The 26,033-nt window shown below is 48.0% G+C and overlaps 2 protein-coding genes across 3 annotated transcripts in view; both read right to left on the reverse strand.

Annotated features, from left to right (window-relative positions):
• Window positions 1-1,659: 1,659 nt before the first annotated feature.
• DMRTA2 (DMRT like family A2) lies at window positions 1,660-3,713 on the reverse strand. The gene is made up of 2 exons (XM_074597922.1): window positions 3,221-3,713; window positions 1,660-2,979 (listed from the first exon to the last, which is right to left on the reverse strand). Exons 1-2 carry the CDS (start codon window positions 3,711-3,713, stop codon window positions 2,099-2,101), a joined length of 1,374 nt encoding a protein of 457 aa, XP_074454023.1. The 3' UTR covers window positions 1,660-2,098.
• A 16,250-nt stretch (window positions 3,714-19,963) lies between these two features.
• Window positions 19,964-26,033, reverse strand: part of FAF1 (Fas associated factor 1) — a 175,551-nt gene continuing 169,481 nt past the window's right edge. For both annotated transcript variants that reach the window (XM_074598544.1, XM_074598545.1), the window contains one exon: window positions 19,964-22,228. In XM_074598544.1, coding sequence (XP_074454645.1) covers window positions 22,145-22,228 — 84 coding nt within the window. In that variant the 3' untranslated portion in view covers window positions 19,964-22,144. The remainder of the gene's footprint in view (window positions 22,229-26,033) is intronic.

The raw sequence follows: 26,033 nt of genomic DNA on the forward strand, positions 1-26,033 counted from the left end.
TGGCTGCTCCCAGGATGGATCAGGGTCAAAAGTATTTACTGAGGTGTAATCTGTAATATTTACTTACTTTTTTTTTTTTTTTTAAGAAAAAATCTTAAAATTGTATCCAGCTTGATCAATTGCGTGAGGGAAGGACGAATTGCATTTTACTTGCTACCGTCCTTGAATTTTTTTACCTCGGGCCTTCCTTCAATAGGTACGGCAGGACCGGTCTCCTCCCAGACCCACCAGTATATTAACTGGTTGGTAGGAGCCGCGCTGTCAGCTCCGAGCCAATGTTTACACAGTTATATTTGAAGTGAGAAAGTAAACAGTCCAGCTGTGCCACGGAGCGGTTCGGTGGGATTAGGTTTCCATACCAACCAACTTTAGGAGCTTTTACAGTCTTAATTCAACCATACCCTGAACTTGTTCTTTGTGAGTAATAGTTTTCCTGGGCCAAACGCTCCCAGGACTGATAAGAAAGCGGCGCTCCGGCCTTCGGAGGGATCTCCTCTCTGGATGCACGGGGAGCACGTCCGCTGCCCCTCCGACTCACCCCAATAAATAAATAGAGAGGAACGCCTTTCTTACTCTTTGGTCGGACGTTATTGCCAAAAAAAAAAAAAAAAAAAGTAAAATAAAAAAGAAAGAAGAGAAAGAAGCAGGGAAAAATACCACAGGAAAAAAAAAAAAAAGAAACAACAACAACAAAACTAACAAACGCCCCTAAAACCAAAACCCAACCCACGCGTGTAGCCTTTACTCTTGAAATGAGGGGGGAGATTTGGACGGACACACAGCTCCAGAAGTAAACCAGCGAAATCTTTCCTGCGCATACCCCCCGCACCGCGTTTGTGGTGTCTTAACTCGTTCACGCCTGCCGCAAACACATTCTTGCGTTCTCAGAAAACGTCATTATTATCTATCCCTTTGCTTATCTTGATATAGAAACAATTAAAACGCACATTCAGATTTCAGGCACGAGGGAAAGGTGCCTCTCCGTTGCTACACAACCCGCCGACAGTAAGGCGGGTGTTTGCTTTAACCGTGCTTTTCTTCTCTGTGACAATGTCAGATTTCCTAAATATGACAGAAATCGGCAAGATATCGACAGAAAAAAACCCTGCTTAAATTTACACCTCTGGTTTGTTTCGGTTTTGTTTTTGTTTTTGTTTTTTTTTCCCCTGGCATAAATAATAAAAAGACCAGAACCAGAAATAAACATATTTGACAATTTTGGTTGATAAGGAGATTGTGCTGGTTTGTACTCTTCTTTTTTATTTATAAATTTTCCGAAGAATATCTGTTTTGACCATGATAAAAATGTAGTAAACATGTTTGTACTAATTGCATAAACTCCTTTAAATATTGACTGTACTTGTCAAATGAATTTCCCAAAACACACTTCCACCATCTCATAAAATATCACTTGCCATTTATAAGACCGATTTTTTTTTAATAGAAAATAACATTTATTTCTATGAAATGGAAACACAGAATTACCTGTTAGAAACAGCAAGAAGTTTGCTACATTGGAACAAGAAAGCAATTTTCTTGCAGATCACAAATGAAGGAGGCTCATTAAACCGTCATACACCGTTGGCGCCGGGATCCTACGGACAGTTACAAATATATCTACTTTCCAATGTTATATACAGATCGTAACATTTCTGGGGGCGGGAAGGAAAAGGCTTTCAATTTGACAATGTTTAATCTATATGCCTGGTAAGTATTACAATGAGCTGTCTAACCTTTAGCTTAACGTTAATACCAAGTTCACCTACGAGTTACATTAATAACTTAGATTTCCATTTTATAACATTATACACTTGCTAGTATACATATATATATGTATGTGTGTGGGGAAAAAAGAGTGTGTGTGTGTGTACACACCCCACGACGCACCAAAGGATATCCATGTATGTATCCATGCTTATGGCCATAAGCAACAAAGAGTGACAATGAAAGTGCACCTTTATCACCGTTTTAATTACACCTACGTCTGTCCGCGCCGGGCTCTGCATGGGGGAAGAGGGGAGAGAAAGCCACCCGTGTCCGTCCACCCGTGCCTACCTAGCTACCTCTACTCAGACGAGCTTTAGGAAGCCGCCCCTCGCTATTGCTTCTCGGGGGTGTTGTTGACCATGGGCCCGTAGAGCCCGCCGGAGTAGACCTGCTCCTTGTGCACGGCGGAGCGGTCCCGCATGAGGTCGCTGAAGGCGTAGTCCACGGGTGGCCGGAACCCCAGGGTGGGCATCAGCCCGGCCGTGGAGTAGGGGGTCATGAAGGCCAGTCCCCGGCTGTGCGCCGAGTAGGCGAGGCGCAGGGGGTTGAGTCCCAGGTGGGTGCCCAGCGGGTAGGCGCCGGCCTCGGCCCCGAAGTGCGTGGCGTTGGGCTGCAGGGGGGAGAAGGCGGAGCGGCTGCCCAGCGTACCGATGGCCGGGGCCATGGCGCCGGCGATCAAGGGCCGGTGGTGGGCGGCGGCGGCGGCGGCGGGGGTGGGTGGAAGGCCTTGCAAGGCGCCGTCCCGGGCCCAGCCCTCCTCGGGGCCCTTCTCCGGGCCGCGGTTGTTGAGGATCTGCTCGATGGCCTGTACCACGTCCCCGCCGCAGCCCTGCAGCACCAGCTCCAGCACGCTGCGCTTGTGCGCCGGGAAGACGCGCGTCAGGATGTCGATGGGAGTCCGCTGCCGGCCGCCGGCCGAGGGCGACGGGTCCTGCTCGTCCTTGTCCGCCTCCGAGCCCGAGTCCGAGCCCAGCGGGCTGATGGAGCCCGGGCTCTCCTCCCCCTCCTTCGGCCCCTTGGAGACGGGCGAGCTCAGGAAGGACTCGCCGTCCCCGTTCTCCGAGCCCGAGCCGTGGCGAGCTTCTGGGGAGGAGGTGCCGGGCACGGACTCGCCGTCCGGGGAGAGGGGCTTCCCGCCCGCCTGCTGCGGGGTGACGGCGCGGCTCGGCAGCAGCGTCTTGGGGAACAGCTCGAACTTCTGCATCTTGGACTCTGCGGGGCGAGGCGGGGAGGGAGAAGGAGAAGGAGAGAGACCGTCAGTGCGGCTGCCCCAGGCGGGACCCGCGGAGCCGCGGGATGCTCCGCCGGGGGGATGCTCCGCCCGAGGGATGCTCCGCCGGGGGGGATGCTGCCCCCCACCCCCGCCGCCTCTCCCGGCTCCTTCCCCCCTCCTCATCCTCCCCCGCCGCCGGTCCCGGAGCCCCCCCCGCAAGGGCACACAGCGCGGCCTTACCTGAGGCGCCGGCGCCTCCCTCGCCGCCGCCCCCGGCGCAGACGGAGCCGAAGACCTCGTACGCGGGCCGCGGCGGGATGATGCCGTTGGCGGCGGCCAGGGCCAGCCCCTCGGCCGTGCCGTAGAGCAGCTGGAGCTCCCGGGCTTCGTTCTCCTCCTGCGCCTGCTGGCGGCGCAGCGCGACCTGGGCGGCCATGACGCGCTGGCGCTCGGCGATGAGGGTGCACTTGGCGCACATGCAGTCCTTCCAGCGGCAGTACCGCTTGTGGCCCTTCAGCGCCGACACCACCCCGTGGTTGCGGCAACGGGCGCACTTGGGCGTCCGCGGGTACTTCTCGGCCGCCCGCAGCAGCAGCGGCGGGGCCCGCAGCAAGCTCCCGGCCACGCTCACCGGCAGCGTGGCCGCCGCCGCCGCCGCGGCCGCCGCCACGGAGCTGGGGGGGACCGGCGGGGGCGCGGCGGGCACGCTGGGCAGTTCCGACCGCAGCTCCATCCTGGCAAGCCCGCCCCGAAGGAGCGATCCCCCCTCCCTGGCCTCCCCCAAAGCAACCCGGGGCGGGGGAGCCCCCGCGGCGCGCCCGGACGTGGAGGAGCTCCCGGCGCGATCAGGGGTGGGGGGCACACGGAGCCCCGGGTGCGGGCATGCAAACCCCAGCGCCTACCCCTGCGCCGCGCTAGCCAACCCCGTCCCCCTGGCACCGGCACACGGCTCCGGAGCGGGGTTGAAGTAAGGAGGGGTCCGTCGGAAGCCTTTCCGCGCCCCCCTCCCCTCCGCTCCCAAAGAGCGAATCTAAACCAAGAAAATCCAAGAAAACTTAGATCTCTCTCGCGTCCTTGCTCTCCGTGCGCATCTGGCAGTGCAGCACCAAGTCCATCGCGCCGGGCTCAAAGCCGAGCTCTCCCGTCCGCGCCTGCGGGATGCCCCGCTGGAAACCGAGCGGCTCCCTACGCTCAGCTGCCCCGGCCCCCTCTCACTACCGCCACGGGCTGACAGCGTCCCTTCAAAGAGCAGTCCGCCACCTTCAACGACGGGATCCCTCGCCACAAGCCGCGGAGGCTAAAATCCAGGAGAGAATAATAAATAATAATAATAAAAATATATATATAAAAATCACCCGGTCTCCCGAGCAGCAGCACCGCAGCCGGGCGGAGGGGCCGGCAGCCCGCGGCCGGGCTGGGCTGGGCTCACCCGCCGCGGCGAGCCCCGAGCCGGCGTCGGGGCCGGCAGAGCCGACGGCGGGGCCGGAGCAGGCAGGGCCGGAGCAGGCAGGGCCCCCCGGGAGACGCTGCCGCCGCCCCGCGCCGCCTGGCGCGTGCGGCCCGCGCGGCCGGAGCTGCAGGCAGAGCGCGCGCTGCCCGCCGCGCCGCCCGCCCGCCACTCGCGCTATTGTTGCGCCCCGCGTTGCCATTAGGCAACATTGGACAACAATGTGGCGCCTGCTATTGGCCAGGGGCGGCAGGCGCCGCGCTGATTGGCCGCCCGGCGGCGGCCCCGGCGCGCCGCGCCCGCGGAGAGCCCGCGGGGAGAGCGGGGCCGGCGGCCTCCGCGCCTGTGCGAGGGAGCCAGGGCCCGACCGGGCCCCCCGAACGCCACAGTCTGGCTTTGCTTTCCTGCTTTATTTTTTTTTTCTTTAAATCCAGTGGGAACGGTACTTGCCTCGCCAACTGTTTGATTTTTTATTATTATTACTATTATTATTATTATTTTTTCTCCTGGGTGTCACTTGTCAAGAGGGTGGGGGAAAATGTACTGTGGAAGGTGACAATTCAATCGCTGGTGTCCCCCCTCCCCTTGGAGATCTTGTTTTATAATAGTACGTAACGATGCCTCTCTCCTTCCCTTTTCCTTCCTTCCCTTTTCCTTCCTCCCTTTTTCCTTCCTTCCCCCCTTTTCCTTCCTTCCTCCCTTTTTCCTTCCTTCCCCCTTTTTCCTTCCTTCCCCCTTTTTCCTTCCTTCCCCCTTTTTTCCTTCCTTCCTTCCTTCCCTTTTCCTTCCTTCCTCTCTTCTTCCCTTTCTTCCTTCCCTCGATCCCCTCTTCTCTTTCTCTCCCCCCCTTGTCTTCCACCCCCCCGCCTCTCACTCCACAGCTGCAGGTGAATTTTCCACGCGCGGCTGCCGCAGGAGAAGCCCGAGGTGAGTATGATTTTTTCCGTGTTTTCCTTGCCCCGCAGCCCGGGAGAGCCCTGCCCGCCCTTCGCCCCCCCGGAAAGCCAAGTTCACTCTTTCTCCTGCCGGCTGGTTGCGTGACTACACGTTCAACAGGCGCCTTCCCCGCGCCTCGGGACAATAAACCCGAGGGGCTGATTTTTGGGGAGGAGGCTGCCGGGCTGGTAACAGTATATTAACCCCGAAGCTTTTGTTTTAGCATTAACCACCCGGGTTTGACGTCACCTGCGCTGGTAACGGGGAGGGGGTAGCACTTCGGTGGGAAATAACGCCGTCTCCTTTCCCCCGGGCTCTCCCCCTGTTTCCCACCAGGGATCTCCATCCTCCTCGGCACTTTTTAAAAAGCCCTTTCTTACGTGTGTCCGTAACTCCGTCCCCGTCGCGGGAACCGTCTGCCGGTGGCCGGTCGCAGCACCGCCACCTGCGCGGTCACACGCTGAGACCCCGTTCCCCGGGTGGGCTGCGGGGGGCTGCCCTCGGGCGAGCCGCCCGCCCCCGAGCAGGCACCCGGGCCGGCGGCAGGGAAAGTCCCGGCTTTGCTCTAAACCCGCTGGACCCGCCCGGGGAAGCGCGCAAGGGCCGCGCAGGGCCGCGGGGCAGCCCCGCCGCAGGACAAGCAGCGCCCGCCGATGCTCCGCTGCCCCTTCCCTTTTGTCACACTCCTCCTGTGGCTGCGAGAAGCACAATTGCAGAACCCTCAGACTTTTAAATATATTTATTACACTTACATCCTTCTTCCTCTCTTCTCCATCTTTTTTTTTTAACGAAATGAACGCTTTCGCGCCCGACTTTCTGTGTGTGCAGCTGCCAGCCACTCCTCGTGATTTAGGTGTTATAACACCTTTATTTAATATATCCGAAAAGTCAAAATATCCCATTTAATTTTATTCACAATCACTAATTTTACTCTCCGGGGAGAAATACTCAGATCACCTGATTTAATTGGGAATTCGTAGAACTCGATCAGAACTAAATAAGAAACATTTTAAAGTATTGCTTTATGTTGTCTTACCACGGAGAAAATGTTCTCCCTTCTTCCTGGCAGTTTTGTTTGGGTTTGCGGTGGGTGGTTTTTTTTCTGCAAATACCTTCCCCTTTCTCCCCGGAGGCAGCCTGCCATCGCCAACAACGCAGGACACGGGTTACGCTGATTTCCCCACTTCCCTTTTCTTTCAGCTTTGATTTAAATTAAAGGGCTGGGTTATCCTTTCCGTTTACGGCCGTTTTAAACGACCTATTTTGGAAACAGCTGTGGCAAAAAAAAATCAAAACAAAACAAAAAAAAAAAAAAAAAACCCAACGGTGGGTCATTAACCAGCCAGTGAAATGCGGTGGTTTCTGTTCTGAGCCTCGTGCCTTTAGTAACTTTGCAAACGGCGGCGTAGAAGTTTGAACACATAATGTGCAGCATCTCTATCCCCAGGCGTTGCATATAGTTTCCATAGGCTCAGGCAGCACGTCCCCCAGTGCCTGTACAGGCAGAGTTAGGACACAATGTCCTGGAGCTGTGCACACAAACACCCAGTGCCCGTTTCTGATGTTTGTCCCAAGTCAGCACTACAGACACCCCCGCACCCGAAACACTTAACCAGATATCGCTTTTTAAATACTGCGCTCAGTATCAACCCAACATCGAAATAGCCGGGTTTTATTCAACAAATGTTGATTGCAAAAACATGTAAGGCAGCCCCAGGCTTCAGCAAGTACTGAGGATATTTGGCAAAAGCTGCCGCGTTGCATCACGAGCGTTTAACGGTTTCCCACCCTCTGCTTCTCTCCCACCGTCCTGCCCCGGGCAGGCGGCAGCCCCGACGCAGGCGATGGGCGTCCGGAGTCGGCGGGGGCCGAAGGCGAAGCCGCCGCTCCCGGGAAAGAGGGACCCGAGGCCTCGGCCTCCTCTCCGGTCTCGGCACACTCCTCCGGGAGAAGTGAGGCTCCGGTCTTTCCTCTCTCCAGCTCTGGTCGCTGAAGGAGGCACTTTCAAACGGGATCCCACTGTTTTTTTGTTGATGCGTTTTCTTCCAAAGTGCCTTAAGAAAAGGAGAGCCCCGGAGTCTCACTTTTCACTGATTTGATATTTTAATAATAATTATTTCTCCCTTCTCCTTATTTTCCTTTGGAAGCTTTCACTGTGGACCTAGACAAACAGTGCGCACATTTCACAGACTTTATTCAAGCAAACCACAACTTGGCCGTGAGTTAGCCCGGATCAGCAAAGCCGCGGCCAGGGCTTGCCATGGGGCAAAGGCTTTCTCCAGCTTTGTCCCGGCCTGCCAGAGCCCTCTGTGTGTGAGAGTATGCACGGGAGGCGCGGGGGGGGCTGCTGTTGCTGCCCCCTCTTCTTCCCCCCGTCTTTCCTACAGCAATTAATTTCTGTTTGACGAGGCATAATAAAATCTTCATGTACATCCCTGCTCTTGTGTCTTTCTTGGAGAAAGGGGGGATGTTTGTTTTAGGAACCCACAGAGTAGCCTTGCTCCCGCTGCACGGGCGGGTGCGCTGGGGAACCGGTGCGGGACACCGGGACACCGCGAGGAAAGAGAAATTCACTCCTCCAGCCCCGGCGAAATGCAACTTTAAAGCCCCCGAGGCTCCTCTCGCTCCCAGCTTGCCTCTGGGAGCTCCTTCCACCACCGGCAAAGCCGAGGCGTGGACCCAGCTCCTTCCTTCTTCCCCCGCAGGGGCTCGCTGGGCCCCGAAGGAGTAGCCCAGGTTTGGCACAGGGCGCCCGGGCCAGTTGCGGGGCCCGGGGCGAGCAGGTCCCCCCCCCGCGAGAGCCCTGCCCGGGCCGGGCGCAGGCGGCTGCCGGCCCCGCGGAGCCCCCCCGAACTGGGCTGGGGGTGGGGGGTGGGTCAGGGCCAGACATGAGGGGGCACAGCGTCGCCCCCGGTTTGGGCAACGTGCGCCCTCCGGACGCGTGAAAAGCGGCGTTACTTCGTTACGGGAACGAAAAGAAACGCCGCGTTCCGTTGCGTGGTGCCCCGCTCGCTGCTTAATTATCCCCGTTACGTGTTTGACTCCGGCAGCCTCCAGAAACGCACGAAGTTGGTGCCCACGACTCAGTGCTCATCACATCTGGGGCAGCTCGATAAAACACGAGACGGTTTTTTGGTAGGGTTTGGAGGGGTTTTTTTCTTTTTTCTTTTTTTTTTTTTTTTTTTTTCTTTTTTCTTTTTTTTTTTTTCTTTTTTTAAGAAGAGCCCCTCTTCCCGGTGTTTATGTTTCTCCTCGCTCCCGTTGATTCACCTAAAGGCTTCCCTAACGTATCGCTGCTCCCGTGCAAAAGTTTGAGAGGGCTGCACGCAGCAGTGCCGCTGCATCTTCCCCCAATTACAGTAGTAAAATCTTAATTAAAAAGAGCCCGTCTATTGGCTGCCATGTAGGGGAAGGCAGACACGCACGCCCGGCGGCAGCGGAGCGCCCGGAAGCATCCCAGAGAAATATAGTTCTTGATTAGTGTATTTTCATCTCGTTCTTAGCGGAAGACAGTTTGTAAGTACCTGCTAATGTTAGTGCTCTTTAAGGTTTCAATTGTTCTAGGGGGTTTGCCATTGACTTTTTCATTATTTACCTACTGAATCAAAGTAAGCAAATGCCATCTGTTTCCCTGCTGCTATCATCTTCACTTTTAATTATCCGCCCAGCAGCCTAATAGAGATGATATTAAACTAAATCTTTTTGACATTAAAAGTAATTATCCCCAAACCAATATTACAAGAATGAAAATTACCCTCCCCCCCCCCCCCTTCCCCCTCCCGCCAAGAAAAAAAGGCACATTCCTCCCAGTCCAGGCAACCTCCTCAGTTCCCGGAGCCGGGAAAGGTAGACGGAGCTCCCGTTAGCCCGGACTTCTCAACTATTTGAAACATTATTAACTCGATTTCCCGGCTCCCAGTGGGGGAGGAAAAAGAGACAAGGGAGAGCGATCTGTGGAAGGAAATAAGGGAAAATCGGGGCTCCGCATATTCCTGCGTGGGCTCCTCTCCGCCCCGCAGCCCGGCGGCTGCGCGGCGGGGACCGTCCCGGCTCCGCACCCGCGGCGGGGGCCGGGGCTGCCCGACCCCCCCGGGGCCCCCGCCGGGCCCGGCACAGGGCCCGGCACCGGGCTTTTGGAAAATAGCGTCGCATAAATACACACACACACACACACGCAGTGCTCCCAGCGCTTCGCACCATCCGACGGCCCTGGTCGTGTGTAACGCGCTGGCGTTGAGGGGACGGTCATTACAGAGACATTAGGAGCGGGCTCGTAATTAAGGGGAGGACGGCGGGTCCTCTAACAGATGGTCGCTTGCTGAATTACCTCTACAGAGTCATTTCGCTTAGACTCAAACTTCTCCGCCATTTCTCCTCCGACTCGCTTCAATATGAGCCGGAGCCGCGTCCCCCATTTCCTTTAATATGTGCTAAACTGAGCTAATTTTAATTGCATGTTTCAACTTTGCTAATTAAATAGAGTGGTCTAATTAAAAGTGACTAGGGAACAGTTTTAATTCAACCCTCCACTTTTTTAACAATCCATTATGCAACAAATCCAGGGTAAGCCCTCCCTTTAAAAAAGCTACAGATGATTGAGTTTTTACACCTTTTTACACGCTCACAATGGGGAGACTTGACCCAACATATGTAGCGGCGGGGCCGGGCCCCCCCGGCTCCCCGGTGGGGTATTGGAAAGGGGCTGTCTCGCTGCTGCTGCCCTGCCTGAGCGCTGCTGGACCCGGTTGCCTCCCGGGGCCTCCCCGCTGGAAGTGCTGAGACTATTAGCCCAGCAGAGGTTAGAGTAGCACATCCCCAAGACAGCAGCCCAGGATTTGGGAAAATCGGGCTCTTTACACGCTTCATCTCTTCACCAAGTGCTCATTAGGTTGTTAACCTCTGGTTCACATGAAAGGGGCATGTGATGAATCCCCTCCCGAACAAATGGGCGCATCCCCCTTCAGGCACTGAACAAAGCCCTTAAAATAACTGCACAAGAAAGCCTTTAGTTGTTACTCTAAAATTTCTTTTCTCTGAGAGCTTGTGCCCATCCACACACACGCACACAGACACACAGAAAGGGGCGGGGGGGGGGGGGGGGGGGGAGGAAAAAATAAAAAAACCCGCACATACATACACACACACACAAAAATCCCCCTTTACCCCCACCCCCTGCGCTGGAGCTAAAAATTAAAAATCCGGGTTCCGTCTCCCGGGCTTTTGGCGCTGGCTGATGTTCCCCCCGGTTTGTCTGGGGCTTCCCAAGGGAGGGGAAAGAAAATCTTAATCGCTTTAGTGGAGCGGGGAGGGGGGGGAGCAGCCTCTCCCTGCGGAGGGGGAAAGCCGGGGCGGGGGGGCGGCAGTTCTGCTCTCCCCGGCCATCCCCAGGAGCTATGGGAATGCGGGAACCAGGCTCTGCTCTCCCCGGCCATCCCCACGGGGATGGCCGGGGAGAGCAGAGCCTGGTTCCCGCATTCCCACAGCTCTTGTATGGATTTTAGGCTCTTTAAGACCTTTCCTTTTCTCTCTCTCTCCCTCCTTCTCCCGCTCCCTTTTTATTTCCCAGCCCCTCGGGCATGGATTAAAGTGACAGACAATTTTCCCTTCGCACCTTATTGATGGTTAAATGCACTTTGAGGGCGGCGGAGGAGGGGGGGGGTGGAGGGGTGGGGGGGGCTGTCCCGGGAGCGCTGCAAACCGGTGGAAACCCTCCCCCTACCCCCCCCCCCCCCCCCTCCGATTCCACCCCATCACCTTGCGGGTGGCTGCGGGAAAACACGCGTGTGCCGCAGCCGTGGGCTCGCGGGGTGGAAACACGCACTCACACTCACACATACACACACGCAGGTAAAGAGGAGGCAGCAGTTCGGAGCCGGAATGACTCAGGAAAGCTCCGCTCTGCTAATTTACTATAGGGCGCTCCGAGAGGTTCATTAAAAAGGCTCTTGTCAGCTCCCTAACGATCCGGGAGCTTTTTAATTATATTTTATATTCCTCTACCCGTCTCCTAACTTCAAACACATGGTAAAAAGGATTTGCTGTTTTGTTTCAGGTAAAACCTAATAATTAAAATTCAGACCCCGTCCCATGCATCTGCTTCGCCTTTGCCAAATGAATTGAAGGGAGAGAGAAAAGCGATTTCATTGAGATCACAGATGGGGTGCAGGTTTTTGGAAGAAATTTGAGAAACACCATTGTCCAGAATCAAAACTCTATGTCTTGCCCCACAAAGGGGGCTGCTTTAAGCCCCTCAACTTCTATGGGGCTTGTTTTTTAAACTTTAAGTGTTCCGCACAATAAGCTGCCACCAAAATGTCACAACCACTCTGATTCCAAGTGTGTCTCGCTGCAAAGGGTGCAGAAAAATGAAGGGAGCAAAGGGAAGGAGTGTAATTAAAAACCCTCGAGCTCCCTCCTGCCCGCTGGGGCGCGGCGGCCCGGGCGGGGCGGGGGCGGCCGGGGAAGCGTCCCCCCACCCGTGACAGCGGGGACGGGGACCCCGAGGTGCGGGGGGCAGCTCCCCGACCGCATCTGCCTTGCCCCAGACCGGCCCTTCCATATTTCGGAGGCCAAATTGTTTCATTAGCCGAAAGCAGAAGATTAAGCCTTTTATTTTTATTCATGATCATGACAGCCCCGCTCGGATTTGAGGGAGGATTCCCCCCCCCCCCCCCCCATGTTTGTTGCCCTAGGAGCTCAGGAGCTTAACAATCCTGCCGGAATGCGATAGATAAATACAACATATATCGTTAAAGAGACACATTGAGAGTGTTTGCGGACGGCCGGTAGGAGAGAACCGCTTTAATGGCATCATCAAAAACCACACGCACTTAGGAGGGGAAAAAAAATACATAAATTCTTGTATTCTTTTTACAGCTAACATAACGCTATTGACTCTTAAGTTAATGAAGGACCATCCGCGATCACGGCACGGTCCAGCCCCGTCCCCGCGCCGGTTGCCGTCAACCCCGCGGCACCGGGCAGCGCTGGGGCGATGCCAGGGCTTTCGGCTCCCTCTGTTTCGCGTTGTTTTTTTCCGGAAATGCCCAATTTTTCCCTGCGCGCCCCCTCGCCCAGGGCCGGGCCGGGCCGGGCCGCCCCCTCCGCCCACGCCCGCGGGGAAGGGCACACGCCGCCGCCGAACCCACGGCAGCGCGCGGCCTCGCCCCCCCCCCCCCCACCTCTCCCGCCTCGGCTGAGGTTTCTTCCCGCTTTTAACAAATTTTATTATTGTTGTTTTTGGCGGGGGCGAACGGGCACTTCCCGCCGCGGCCCGTATCGGCGAACGGGAAGGGAGGGGAGAGACCCCGGGCAGCGGCTGCGCCCCGGGCCCGGCCGGTCGCTGCTCCGCCGGGGCGAGCGGAGTTTGCGATGCCGCCGCCGGCGCTCCGGAGCCCGCGATGCCGCCGCCGGCGCTCCGGAGCCCGCTGCGGGCTTTTTCCGTCGACGGCTTCGCCTCAGGCCGGGCGAGGCCGCGGGGCGGCGGCTCCCTGAGGGCGCGGCACCCGCTCGCCTGGTTTCGCCCCGGCACCGAGGTGCGAAGGCGCGGTCTGTTATGGCACGTCCGGCTGCCGGCCTCTGCCGGGAGGGTGCCGGGGGTGCCCCGCTCCCCACGGGGCAGATCCCTCGGGAGGAGCGGGCGGTGAGGAGGGGGCCCGGCTGCGGGACACCCGGGAGGGCCGTTTCCGCGGCCTCCATTTCCTCGGCGCCCCGGCGCTTTCCCCTCAGAGACCCCGGAGCGGGCCCGTCCCTGAGGGAGCAGACTCCGGCTGAGGGGCCGGACGGGTGGGCAGGAAGAGCGAGGCGGTCCCTGTCGCGGCGAAGAGGTCGCGGCTGCCCGAGGGGCCGAGCGCCGCCGGTTCCCTTTCCCGCCTCGGCGCCCCTCAGCCACGGGCGGGTCCTTCCCGCCGGCGTCCAGCCCGGAGCCGCTCCTGGTAGCCAGCGGAGGCGAGAAGGCTCCGATGGCGGCTCTTCCCGCTATCGTCCACGCCAGCCGAGGGACAAACTGGCGGCCCTGGTGGCTAACAGAAAAGCGGGCTCTTCTCCCACTCTTTTCAGGGCATCTTTGTGTGCCGAAAAGGGCCCAGGAAGCTGAGAACACCTCAACGAGGCTGAGGTGGCCGTTGGCTCCCTCAGGAGTGGCCCATTGGCCGCTGCTCCTCGGCTGCGGCCTGTGCCCAGCACTAGGAGGTAACTTCTGGTAGAGCCTCCAGGAAACCGGGTGTCAGCCCACAAAAACAGGGAGGTGTGAGTCCCGACACGGGTGTGAAGCGCACACTTGGTTGTGAGGCTTCGGAAGAAGCAATAGTGAGGGTGCTGTGGCAAGTGACAGGGATTGCTGGCCACCGGCATGGTTCTGCTAACGGCAACCGGAGCTCAAGAGAGGGGATGGCAATGGAACTGTGTAAGGACAGGAAGGGTGGTGTTTGAGACGGGTTAAAACCATGGGGTGAGAAGACAGAGGATGATTAGTTCTCAGCTACAAGTTATGCTTTCCCATCAACGACATAGTACTATCTAATGGTCACTCAAAAAGGTTGAATTTACGGGATGCTGAAGAATATTGTGACCACAGGGGTGCGGGAAAAAAGTGAGCTTGAAGAAATCGTGCAAACTTTTTTTTCCTTTCTTTTCTTTTGGGTGAAGAACGGTCGTGCTTTTTCCTCCCAGCTCTGGAGGTTTTCATTACTTCAGACAGGACAAACTGGTTGCCAAGAAATCGTCCATCAAAAGGACTCCTCCATCTTTTTTGGTGGTTAGTGCTGCAGTAGAGGCTTTCGTCCCTTGAGATAGCATGCTAAGAATTTATCATTGAGACTAATATTACAGTTGGTCTTTGTTTCAGTGTATTTTTCTCACATAATTCCAAGTCTGGATGGCACTTTCTTGTAAGAATAGGGCCTCTTTTTCATTATTAACTTTTTTTCCCATGTAAAATAATTTATTTCTTTGGGGGGGGGGGGGGCAAGATTTTTCTGCAGTGCTTAAGCAATGATATATACTATTATGTTGTACAGAGCGTATGAGGTCTGCAGCCATATTCTGTGCTTAAAAGTCGTACAAACCCTACCTACTTTATTAATAATTATTAGTCCTGTTTCCTAGTGGTACATAAATAACCTGAAAATCCATTTTCTGTTTCAGATAAGTGGATTGCCTGTAATTAAAAATATCTGTGATTATAGTAACTGAAAGATTATTTTTTTTAAATTCACATTACACTTTGAGGGCAATCAGTTCCACTTTCTCTTGGAAGATAAATTCCTTGCTATAAGATGCTCATAAGCAAGTAATTATAAAAAATTCTTAATTTTTACAATGTTTTTAAAATAATGGGAATAACAATTTCTTGGAAGAAGGAATCCATTAGAAGCTGGAATTTTAAATATGAAGATCAAGCCTAAGTTAATATTTCTGTAACGACATTTTACTCTTTAACAGCTTTTTTGACAGTATAATTTCCGTTCTTCTTTCATACCACTCTGCTTTGGCTGCTCTTCATTTATGAGCTCGATTCTTATCCTGCTGTGACCAGCCCCTTTTCACCAACCCAGTAGTGCATAACTGCCATAAAGTTAGTTTAATTGGTCTCCTAAGGATTCAGTTTGCTTATGGGAAATTATTTTACTACAGGATGGTATAAAGGCAACATGGTGACTCTTAATAATATTGCCTCTTTCAGCACAGAGAGCATGACTTGCGTGTAGCGCGGTCAGTCGTGCTGTGCCATTTCTTTAAGAACCGTAGTAGCTGAGTACATCTTACATAATTTTTTATTTAACCTCAGTAAATCTTAAAGCAGGCATCAAGCAGCCACTAGATTATGGAATGCAGTGGCATTAACCTAACTTTTATTTGCTTTATTATTTCTGTTACTAGCAGCATTTCTGTTTCAATAAAAAGTAGAGTTATCACATCACCATTTTGACTCATTTTGGAAAACTATGGTAATTTCGCAAGGAATTGGTTTGATTCCAGAAGTAGACTATGATGGCAGCTGCAGAAATGCTCATAAAGCTGGGAGGGTGTTTGTAAAGCAAAATTAAGAATTCTCAAAGGGTTAACTGGTTAGAATGTGTATTCTGTTGAATCTGGTGTTTTTTGATTGATAGGAAATACTGCTTGTGCATAGCGATTCCTTGATGACAAGAAGCAAATATGATAACAAGCATTATCTGAAGGAAAAAAATACACTTGAAAACATCTAAATTACAGGGAATGATGAAAGAATGCTCTCACTGCCAAAATGTAATTGTCAAAGGAGTAAACTGCACGTTTGCCTTGAAATGGCTTAAAAAACAAAAGGAATGTTTTGTATCCGCCAAGACTTCCCAGTTGAGAGTACTTTAGTGCTTTTAATCCATGTGCATAAACCCACTTTTCATATGACCGGGGAAGATGGGTAACCCGAAAGTTAAAGTGGCTTGAACAAACTTTACAAGGAATTGTAATCCTGAAAGCCTCGGTTTATTTTTTTTCCCCTACATTAGAGGATACTGCAACAGTCAGACGGTCTTACCTTGGTCTAAACCCTGAAAGAAATAGAAGCATTTTTCAGCAACTCGGTGTTCTCTGCAGTTTGCAGGTTATACTTAAATTCTTAAAAAAATCCCTATATTTTTTCTATTAGATCCACAAAATAATTTAAGTTCCTCTGTAGATGTGAGTTTGTAATTGTCATTAAAAAAAAATAAAAATCCTTTCTCAATTGCCACCACATTTTGGAAATGCTTGCTTTTCCTTACACAACAAAAGCCCTAATTAATCAAGGCATATAAAACAGACAAATAGACCTAAACAGAGTGAAAAATATTTCTGTGTACATATTAGAATAATTTCAGAACTTCTAAAATGGCTGAAACAGAATGGGAGGTTTCAAATGACAACAAATTAAGTATCTCAGTAAATGTCAAAAAGACAAGATCATGAATAGGGTGCTGTAGTTACAAGGTGTAAAATACCCGTGAATGATAGTAACTCGTGATAATGGGGACAGACAATAGGTTAAATAAAGTTATAGGCAAATAAAATGTTAGAAAACACATTCTGAGGTAAACGAAAACATAGATTCACTATTTTACTTTAAAAAAATATATCTAAAAAATCACCAGAGTGACATTTGTCTTTGAGAAGAAAACTGCATAAAGAGGAACATAATAAAGGAAAATAAAGTCACAGGTAAAAGACTAAGATTGTCATCAAAACTATCAGAAGACACTTAGATCCTCAGAGTACACACATACCTTACTTAAAAAGGCTCCAGAAGGCCCTCCAGAAGCAGCTGAGCCATACATTAAAGGGTGCAACTGAAAGACAGGCTGAAATGTGGAGAACAGAAAAGAACACGACTGTGGAAAGTTAACTTTTTGAAGATACAAAAAGAAAACTAAACAACTGACAGACCTTGAGGAACAATTGCCAAAGGTGTAAACGATCATTAAAAATACCAGAAACAAGAAGCCTGCCAGAAAGATAATTGGACTAATATATTTTCAGGGTGTAAAAGGAGTAGTTAATGAAAGTAGGGCAATTGCAGGAAAACTATGCTAGCCATTTGCAGTGATGTTTACGACAGTGGAAACATCTTTTCTTGAGGAAAAAAAAGGAAGTATCACTCAAGAGATTGATAGCTGGAAGCAGTAAGCAACAGTTTTCACAGAGAGAAAGGATACCAGCAATGTCCCCAGGGATCTGTGTGGGAACCTGTGTTATTCAAGGTACTCATACATCATCTGGAAAAAGCTATCGGTAGCGAGGGGATGATATTAATGAACGATACAAACTCATTCAAGATGACTGGATCGAAAGTGAATAGCAATGAACTCTGTAAGGCTGTCACAACACGGAGTTGGGGAAATAGTAAATGAAACTCATTGGTAGTAAGTACAAAATAATGATCGTGTTAACCAGTAGTTTTGTGAGTCCAGGAACTAATGAAGCCTACTTCTATAACCAGCCGTTGAGTGACATTTTAATTGAATTATATTAAGGCTGCAGTGTGACTTCAGTCTTTATTACACATAAAAGAATCCACAGAGAAAAGCCCTGACTAAGGAGCGAATTCTCTGGTATCTAATGAGACATTAAATCCCGTTGAAACCTTTTTCCTGCAGGTAGGGTACTCGGGCGGCTCTCTCAGTCTGCAGTGACTCGTAAGAGTTAGATCTGGACTGAGCCTTGCCCTCACTGCGCACACTCACGGTACCTCCTCTCTGGGCCCCTATTTCTTGAATTCTCGGCTGCCACTTTCACAAAACATATGGAAGATTCATATAGACAATACCACTTGTTTAATTTGCTTGAAATTCAAAAGTGAATGTAAAATTTTAAAGGTAATAACAAGGCATTCAAAAAAATATTCTGAGGACCGCGATCAATATAACACCACATAATGCAGCACTGCTGTCAGAAGGAGCAGCCCTGCCTTCCTCGCATCTTCAATTACTCACCTCCTGCACGCTCCACCTTCTGCTTTTGTCAGCGCTGGTGTGCATGCAGCCACTCGGCAAGCGGGATCCGTCTGAAAACCACGCCAGGGAAAAAATGATTTGCCAAGTGCCAGTGCAAGACGGGGGGGCAGAGGTGGCTCTTCTGGCAGCACTGCAGATCTATACCAGATCGAGTATAAAACTGCCTGGATCCTGACAAGTTTAGTGATAAATTTGGTATTCCTCCATCTCTGTCATCTGAGGGAAGTGGTTTGTGTACAATAGATAGTAATTTCTACTTTCTTTCATGACCTGTCCAGAAAAAGAAAATGAGACTACCACTGTTGCCTTCTTTTTTATACAAGTAGAATAAGAAAATGTAACTAGGATGCAGAATCAATATTCAGGCTCTCCTCCCAGGGCATTTGTCTGAAAAGACCCATGACTGCAATGAACGCTCCCTGGAAAGGGCTGATCCCGGGCAAGTGTCCCCATCTGATGGCCTGAAGACTGACGCCCCTGCTTGCGTGGTCCCGCTGAAGGAGCTTAAAGAGCTCTGTATTTCGGCAAAGAGCTTTGACAGCAGAGAGTGAGTACACACACTAAGAGCAGCCTGTGCTACAGCGGTGTCAGAGTGGGCTTCGGAAAGGCCTGAGGCAGGGGCTTGTTCTTCTCAGCCCGTATCACTCACCATATGGGAAAATCCAGTGTGCAGTAAAAGTCAGTGAAAACTGCAGAGGAGACCGAGGAGAAGGCCCCCATCACTGTTTCAAAGTTAAAAGTATCCAATGCTTTGTCAAATGTTGGAAGAAAGGAATTGGTGCTTACCTTTGTGTGCGGTCTCAGTGCTGTGAACCCTGAGAGGAAGGCGACGCCCTGGGCCAGCGGAGGAGGACGCCTTGGCTCCAGCGAGGAACGGCACGCGCAGACGCCTTCATCTTCAGCATTTCCTACTGACCGCTTTAACCAGTTTCTGGTTCTGCCTGGTAGTGACTCTTTGCATGTATTGAGTGGGGTTTTTGCTTTGCTTTGTTTGGAGACCTACTTAGATGGTTTTTGCTTGTTGTGGACCCCATTTTAAGGCACCTAAATCTTCCTGTGCATTGTTTAGGGAGTCTGGACATGAGGCTTGGACAATGAAGTGCTTCGGTCCTTCTGTGAATCTGGCTCATGGCGATTTTGTTTTCCCCCACATACGGAAGAGTGAAATCATATAACTTTTTAGTAGAAATATTACTGTAATTGAAAATTTATTTTAAGTTTCTAATGTCACTGAGTAGGTACAGTTTACGAAAGCCAAAGTCCTTTTCTGCTACATTAAAAAGAATAAACAAAACCCCCAACATAGCTCCATTAGAAACACCCTCAGCACTCTCACTAAGTTGAAGAGTGCGTATGCAGAGAATACAGAGCAAACACTTGCGTTCTGCATATTCTCTAATAATGATTTCGAACACCAATATCGATAGGCAGGAAGTTTCTTCAAAAGCCAGAGCGCACCCCACCTTCACCGTAATGCTCTGAAGGCCAACAATGAAAAGCCGACACATCGTACAGGATTCCGTTCATTAACAGTAATTCCTTAAGACTTAAAACTAATGCGTTAATCACGTTAATGATAATCCATTAATGTGAAGAACCTGAAGATAAAAAGGTAGAATCAGGGATATGCTCCGTAGCAACAGCGTTACAGTTTTAGGGTAATACTGAATTACAAAATTAGTCTGCAGAGTGACTAGAGGATTAACCACGTCAGCAGAGCGCATGAAGTGAATGCCATGGTTTAGGAGAGCAGAAAATGATGGCATAGAATATTAATGTTTGTACACGGGGATTGGTTTGCATTGAGGGTGTAATTTGGAAAGGTGACTCTAGATGGTTGCTTCTTGAAATCAGGCCCAAAGTATTTAAGGACCAAAATCATGTTTTATTTAAAGAGTGATACACTTATTTACGTTGTGGCAGAATAATCCCTATATACTGGTCTTGATATCTTTATATCAGAGGGCAGCGATGCCACCGCTTTGAACACTTCCAGTTAACCATCACTAGAACATTTTGGTAATGACGGTGTATTTTGCAATATGAACAAAATGAGGGAGGGAAAAAAAAAAAGAGTTTAGGAAAAAAAAAAAAGGCCAAGCAAACCCTGGGAGCACTGACTTCAACAAGTTCAACAAATATTCAAGCCACATTTAATAACTTTATGAAACTAGTATCAAAGTAAAGAATATATAGTCAAAATACAGAAATAAAGTTGAGTGAGAGATAACAGCCTGATGAGATCAAACAAAAGTTAATCAGAACAGATTAATATAAACAAGTTAGCTGAAAGGTCGCTTTGCTTTGTGTAGCAGTATTTCAGCAATTCCTTTCTCAACAGCCAATTTAGAAGGAAGAGCTAATCTGAAAAAAGAGAGATATGCATCACTTTCAAATCCTGCTGTATGTGTTACTGTGATTGTTTGTAGAAACGTCATCACCCCAATTTGCAACCTATGTTAATTTCTTATTTAATAAACATAGTGGATTTTTTTTTTTGGTAAGAAGACAAAAGTTCAGAATGAAGTGTCCGCATTCAGCTTTCCATTACACATACATTTATCTTTCTATTGGCTATGAATCCTTTTATTTGTGAACTGCAAATGATTAGAATTTGCTTACACTTCCAAACCTTTTGTTTGTCGTAGATACTTCACTTCTAAAAGTGTTCACTAATTACAGAATTACAAAAGGTAGAATAAGGCTTTCCCCGCTCAGAAATTTGCATTTTTGGTAAAGATAACAATATATCAGCTTCACTAACATCCTAATAATAGGCATACATTTAATTTTATATCACCATCCTTCCAAAGAAAAAAAAGAAAGACTAAAAGATGTGTGCAATTGGTTTTTGCTTAGTATAAAATTTTCAAATCAGAACTCATTTTGCTACGATAAAACTATGAATTACATATAAACATATGTGGAAAACAATGTGCCAGGCTTTTTTTTAAAAAAAAAAAAAAAAGTTTGATTAGCAGATGATGATTCTGCAGTGCTACTGTGCACTATCCTGTAAGCCCAGAGATTAAAAAAAAAAAAGCAAAAAAAAAAAATTAACAAAAAAAAAAAAATTAACCAAACCAGTTTTGATGCGGGTTTGGCATCAAGTGTACGTTACGGTCTTAGACTCAGTATGCTCATTCTATGGTTGAGGAATTTAAAGTACCATATTTTTCCACATCGGATAGCAGGTAGTTGGTGCATACATTTCAGACAAGAGAACTAGGATTTCTTTAATTTGAGATGGGATCAGTCATCTATTGTTAAAATGTCCAAAGTGTGCAATAATAAGGCAGATTTCTTATTACACCACCTCTTAAGATACTCATTGTTTGATGAAACAAACAAGGTGCTTTAAAACAGCAGAGTAACAGGATACAAACAAGTGCCAGAATGGAGGAAAACTGCTAAAATGGGAACTGCCCTTTCTTTCACAATGAGAAATAAAGAACTTTTGTATCTGGTATTTGAAAGGTTTTTAACAGCTGATATTCAATATCAGCTGATTCCTGAAGTGTTGGCCAGATACCAGGTTTCTGGCACTGGCCATTTCTAATGTTATTTAAATATTCACATCATGCAATAAGCAGTTTCACACACTGCAATGTAATGGAAAATACTTCCTAAACTGAATCAGAACTGAGACCCAAAGCAGAACCAGTAAATAAATATCTCGCATATATGTCAAACTATATTCTTCAAACAAAACCTTACATCTTATCAAAGAAGTCAGAAAGTACTAACAAAAATTATATGCTTTCTACTATAATACTGTTAAATTTCCATGGCTGAGAATGTCCCGTTAATTTTTTCTGCCTTTTTAAATTAGTTGACAAAGTAGAAATTCAAACACAGAAATAAAATGCATATATATGAGAGCACTGGCTCAGCGAGATATCAAATATACAGCATTCTAGTGTCAAAAGTACAGGCAGAAATGTCCAAGATTTCTTGGTGAAAAAGGGGCATTTGAGGAGTAAAAATTCTACTTAACAATCACTCACATTTTAACAGTGCATTAATTATAACAAAAGCTGGATGATAAGTGAGCAACAGAGTCATAATGTTCAGTGTTCACAGCAGAATTTTATCCTCTGCTCATTTAAATGAGGTTGGAAACATATACTCATGTATGTGAAACTTTTAAGTAGCTACGTTTGTTCAATTTTTCAGGATTCTTGCAAGAGGCAAAGTTGTGACACTGCATTGAGTTGGATGATAGTACAAGGTGGCACTGATAGAAGTCTTCCTTTCGATGCTGCGCCTCTGGCTTGTCAAAGGATGATTAGTCCTACAATCTTGTTTGAGCTATTCTTTTGCCTCTAGGAAAAGGGTTTCTTGAGGATACAGTTTTACCTCCAGTAATGTTTTATTTGGATCCAGCTGGGTCACCTGTAAAGATAAGAACAAGAAGATAGGGGTAAGTAGACCTTTTTGAAACGTTTATCCTCACAGGGCAGATTTTCACTGGGGAGATTTTTGAGTCGCTCTGTCAGCGGTAACTGAAATTGCGAGCATGAATTCCCAGGATGAAGATTAAGAAATATATATTGTATTTACTGTGGTGTTGTTATTATTTTGTAATAACAATAAACAGAATAAACAGAATCCATGACATTAATTCCAAGAGGGTCTGGTTTTCTACCATAAACCAATGCGTGAATATATCTGGTTTTGTCAAAGTTAAGGTCTTTTGGCAGGATTACTAGAACACATGAGTTAAGATGACACATAAAACTGTAGTCCCAGGTAAGTATCCTAAAATTTCAGTCAAACTGATGGTGCAAGCAGCATAGCCAATCCAACTTGCTCTCTCCACTGAAAGGGGAAACTTATTCTGCCTTTAGTTTCCTACTTTCGCTCCAAGTCACACGGTGAAGCACCTAACTTTCACTCACTTTGATGCTTATCAGCCACCTCAACAAACCTAGGCTGGGAGAAAACCGTCCGCTTTTATTTGTGTGGTTATTTTCCTGTCATGCTAGCGAGTTTAACTGGTGAACACGTAAGTCCGGTCGACACCAAATCCAGTGCAAGGCAGGCAGCAAAAGCACTGAGTAGAAGGGAGGCAGCAGGACCCTCCTCCTTTCACTGGGAGCGAGTCGCTAAATCAGCTCGCATACGGTGAAGCTGCATCTCAACCCAACTGTCAAAGTGTATACTCATTATGGACGTGCGTGTGTGTGTGTATATAGATATATATGCATTATAAGGCTCTATATATCATTTATGGAGACACGTGTGTACCTTTGTCTGACAGGATCGTTCCCTGGAATCCTGACTCCTCATTGGATTTGTAAAAGTATTTAGGCAATGGCTTGTGCAGGTGGGCATACAGGAGAATTCCAGTGAGAGTTAAATGCCACGTGATTTGGAAAATAATGATACAGGCACTATCTGCACCATTATTGCCAAAATTCTTCAGCATTTGGATCTCAGCACCAAACGCTGCAAGCTGCTCAGCACCCTGACTAACCCATTGCCCACTTTCACTTAAGGCACACGAGTAATTCTCAGTTTATAGTCAGCAAGGAACTTGAGGATTCTATTTGGAAGCTGGACTGCTGCCTATAGGATAAATCTCTTCTATGAAAATAAAATTTAATTGTAAATATTACATAATATAATTATTTATATAGACAAAATAATAAAGACAAGGGTCCTAGTGTCCTTCAGACATTTCGGTTTACATGCCAACACTGTGACGTCCTTCAGAAGGCTACTGCAAAGCTTCATATAGAAAGATGAACATTATTTCTTTTAATCTTACCATTTTCTGAAATATTTCACTTCCATATTTAAACTTACTTTCTCTGGTAATTCTGTTGTCGTTTCTTTTGCTGTGTGAACGCACTAGTTACCAGAAGTTTGTTTGTGAATAACAGATTGTTAGTTTTATGCTACAGGTATAAATGCAAATACATACTGATATACATGTTTTCCAAAGTTAAATTTGTTTTATTGATGATCATATCATACCACTGCTTTCTAAAATTATTTTGTGAAAACATTGTTGAGCATACCAAATACTATGAATTAATATAAGAAACGCTAAATATATTTTTTCTTAAAGGTATAACTTACTAATCCTGCTACCAATTAAATAAAACCAGTATTGCTCCTCTTTCTCTCCCCCCAGCTAAATCAGGCAAACTTAAAATATATTTGTATTTCCATTGTTTTAGTGGATAATTACAGAAAATTCATTATTTAAACAAATATTAAAGGCTTGTCACTTCCTAAATCCATTGAAATCAATGTAGTTTCACCTCTCTGACCACAACAGAATTAAAAAAAACCCAAACATAATTTTTTTAAAAAGACCCAAACAGATGCATTATTTTGATTCCCAAAGCAGGAATGCATTTTCTTAAACTTCATGTACCACGGTGAGCTATTGCTAAATGTCTGAAGAGAAATATAATTTATAAAAACCAGACTCAATTTTAGATTCCTATTATCTACAGTCCAATTATGCATTCCTGCACAGATGCTGCTTAAATTATTGAAAGGTTATTATCTTAGAAAGCAAACCTGTTATGTAAAAAACAGCCAAAGTAGTGCATTTAAGTTTGTGATTACAGAAGTATGCTAATTAAGTATCTTGTTGCATTTTTTAATATTTTGGTATTCTGTTACAGGCCACTATCGCACATAGGCCAGAAAGCGAGGCAAACAGGGGTCTCCGCAACTCCCAGCACATGAGGTGTTGTGCTCCTGAGAAGCAGTTTTCCTTCTTGGCAGTTGGAGCCAGTATCTAATTAGACCTCTCTGTTTTCAAATCCTGCAAGCTCTTTTTGCAAGAAAAGGTAGGAAAGACAGAACAAGTCTCCTCTACACGTGGAAAAAAAAATAATCTGAAAAGCAAGCCTCAGCAATGAACACCATCTCCCAGACTGCAACCACATGGAAACCCTATTATTCACTGGAGTGTGATTCAAGGTACGTATCCTAGTCTAAACTCCAAGCTCTGCAAACTTCAAGCACCTTAAATAATAACAGCTCCTGATGTCCCTTCCTCAGTGCGTTCACACGTAGCGGGTTAGCCGAACGCAGTGGGGAGTACCTGCAGCAAAAGGACTGTGCAGCTTTTCACCATAATTTCAGTGTGCTGCTTAATTCACTGAGGGACAGCCGAGTTTGCAAATGTTTACACCATTACCCAATTAACTAACAATATGGCTCCTACATCTGTCAACAAACAAAGCTGTTGTTGCTTTGTTTTAGCTCCTTGGCATTTTCTGTTCATATGGGTCGCCATTGTACTTAATTATCACACCATAACCCTTCTGCAGCTTCTACTTTGTTATTTGTGGTTTGTAAATACGTTGTTTACTACGAAGAATAGAAGCCTTATTAGTGAACATATCTCCTACCAAAAGAAATGGCTTCTCTTGTAAATATATGAAATATAAGACCTAAGATGCTTTGTAACTTACAGTACTTTAAAACAGAGTTAGGAACCAAAGAATGATATATAATAGAGATCAAAGGACCCTGGAAGAGCTGTAGCCCACAAAAGTGTGTCCAATGTAGTGTTTTAATGAATTTTATTAACTTAAATAAATTTACGTGGATTATTTCATAATGCAAAGTATTAAAATACCTTTATATCTAAGACCGCGTGCCTTGTTTCATTACCATTAGGATAAATTCTGGAGTCCGCTTCAGTGCTGACAATCCTTTGCCCTGATGTCACCGCATGGCACGCTTTTCAAAACAGCCCTGCACGTTATGTAAGTTATGTTGTCCAAAACCCACACACCTTTATTGTTTAAAGATTTTTATATATCTATATATTGTTGGTAATTACACAGGACATCATTTAAGCATGTGTTTATATACTGAGTCTGATTTGATCCTGTTGAACTCAATGAGATTATGTAGGTACCCGTGTGGTGAAATCAATGCTCTCTTGATTAAAGGTTGCAAAATTCAGCAAATAAAGCATTCCGCATCTGTTAAAGGCCTGAAAAAATGCTAAAAGCACAGTGTTTCTCTTTATTTTCAAGTCCTACAATATCTGACTTTCCACCAGTCACATGCATGCATTCTAAGAGTCCACTCACACATCACATGGCGATACCAGCTGAGGAGGTGAATGTATTTTTAAAATATATTTTGTGGTTTTGCTAAGGTAAGTACTTTATAATGAAATGTAAACTAAAACCCCTTTAGAAGAGGCTCTAAGCTGTTC

This window comes from Larus michahellis, chromosome 8 (assembly GCF_964199755.1).
Source record: "Larus michahellis chromosome 8, bLarMic1.1, whole genome shotgun sequence".
In the NCBI taxonomy this organism is placed as follows: domain Eukaryota; kingdom Metazoa; phylum Chordata; class Aves; order Charadriiformes; family Laridae; genus Larus; species Larus michahellis.

Coding starts and splice junctions, on each gene's coding strand:
- DMRTA2 (XM_074597922.1), bottom strand. CDS start 3,713: ATGGAGCTGCGGTCGGAACTGCCCAGCGTGCCCGCCGCGCCCCCGCCG. Junction 2,980..3,220: donor GGGAGGCGCCGGCGCCTCAG/GTAAGGCCGCGC, acceptor CTCGCCCCGCAG/AGTCCAAGATGCAGAAGTTC.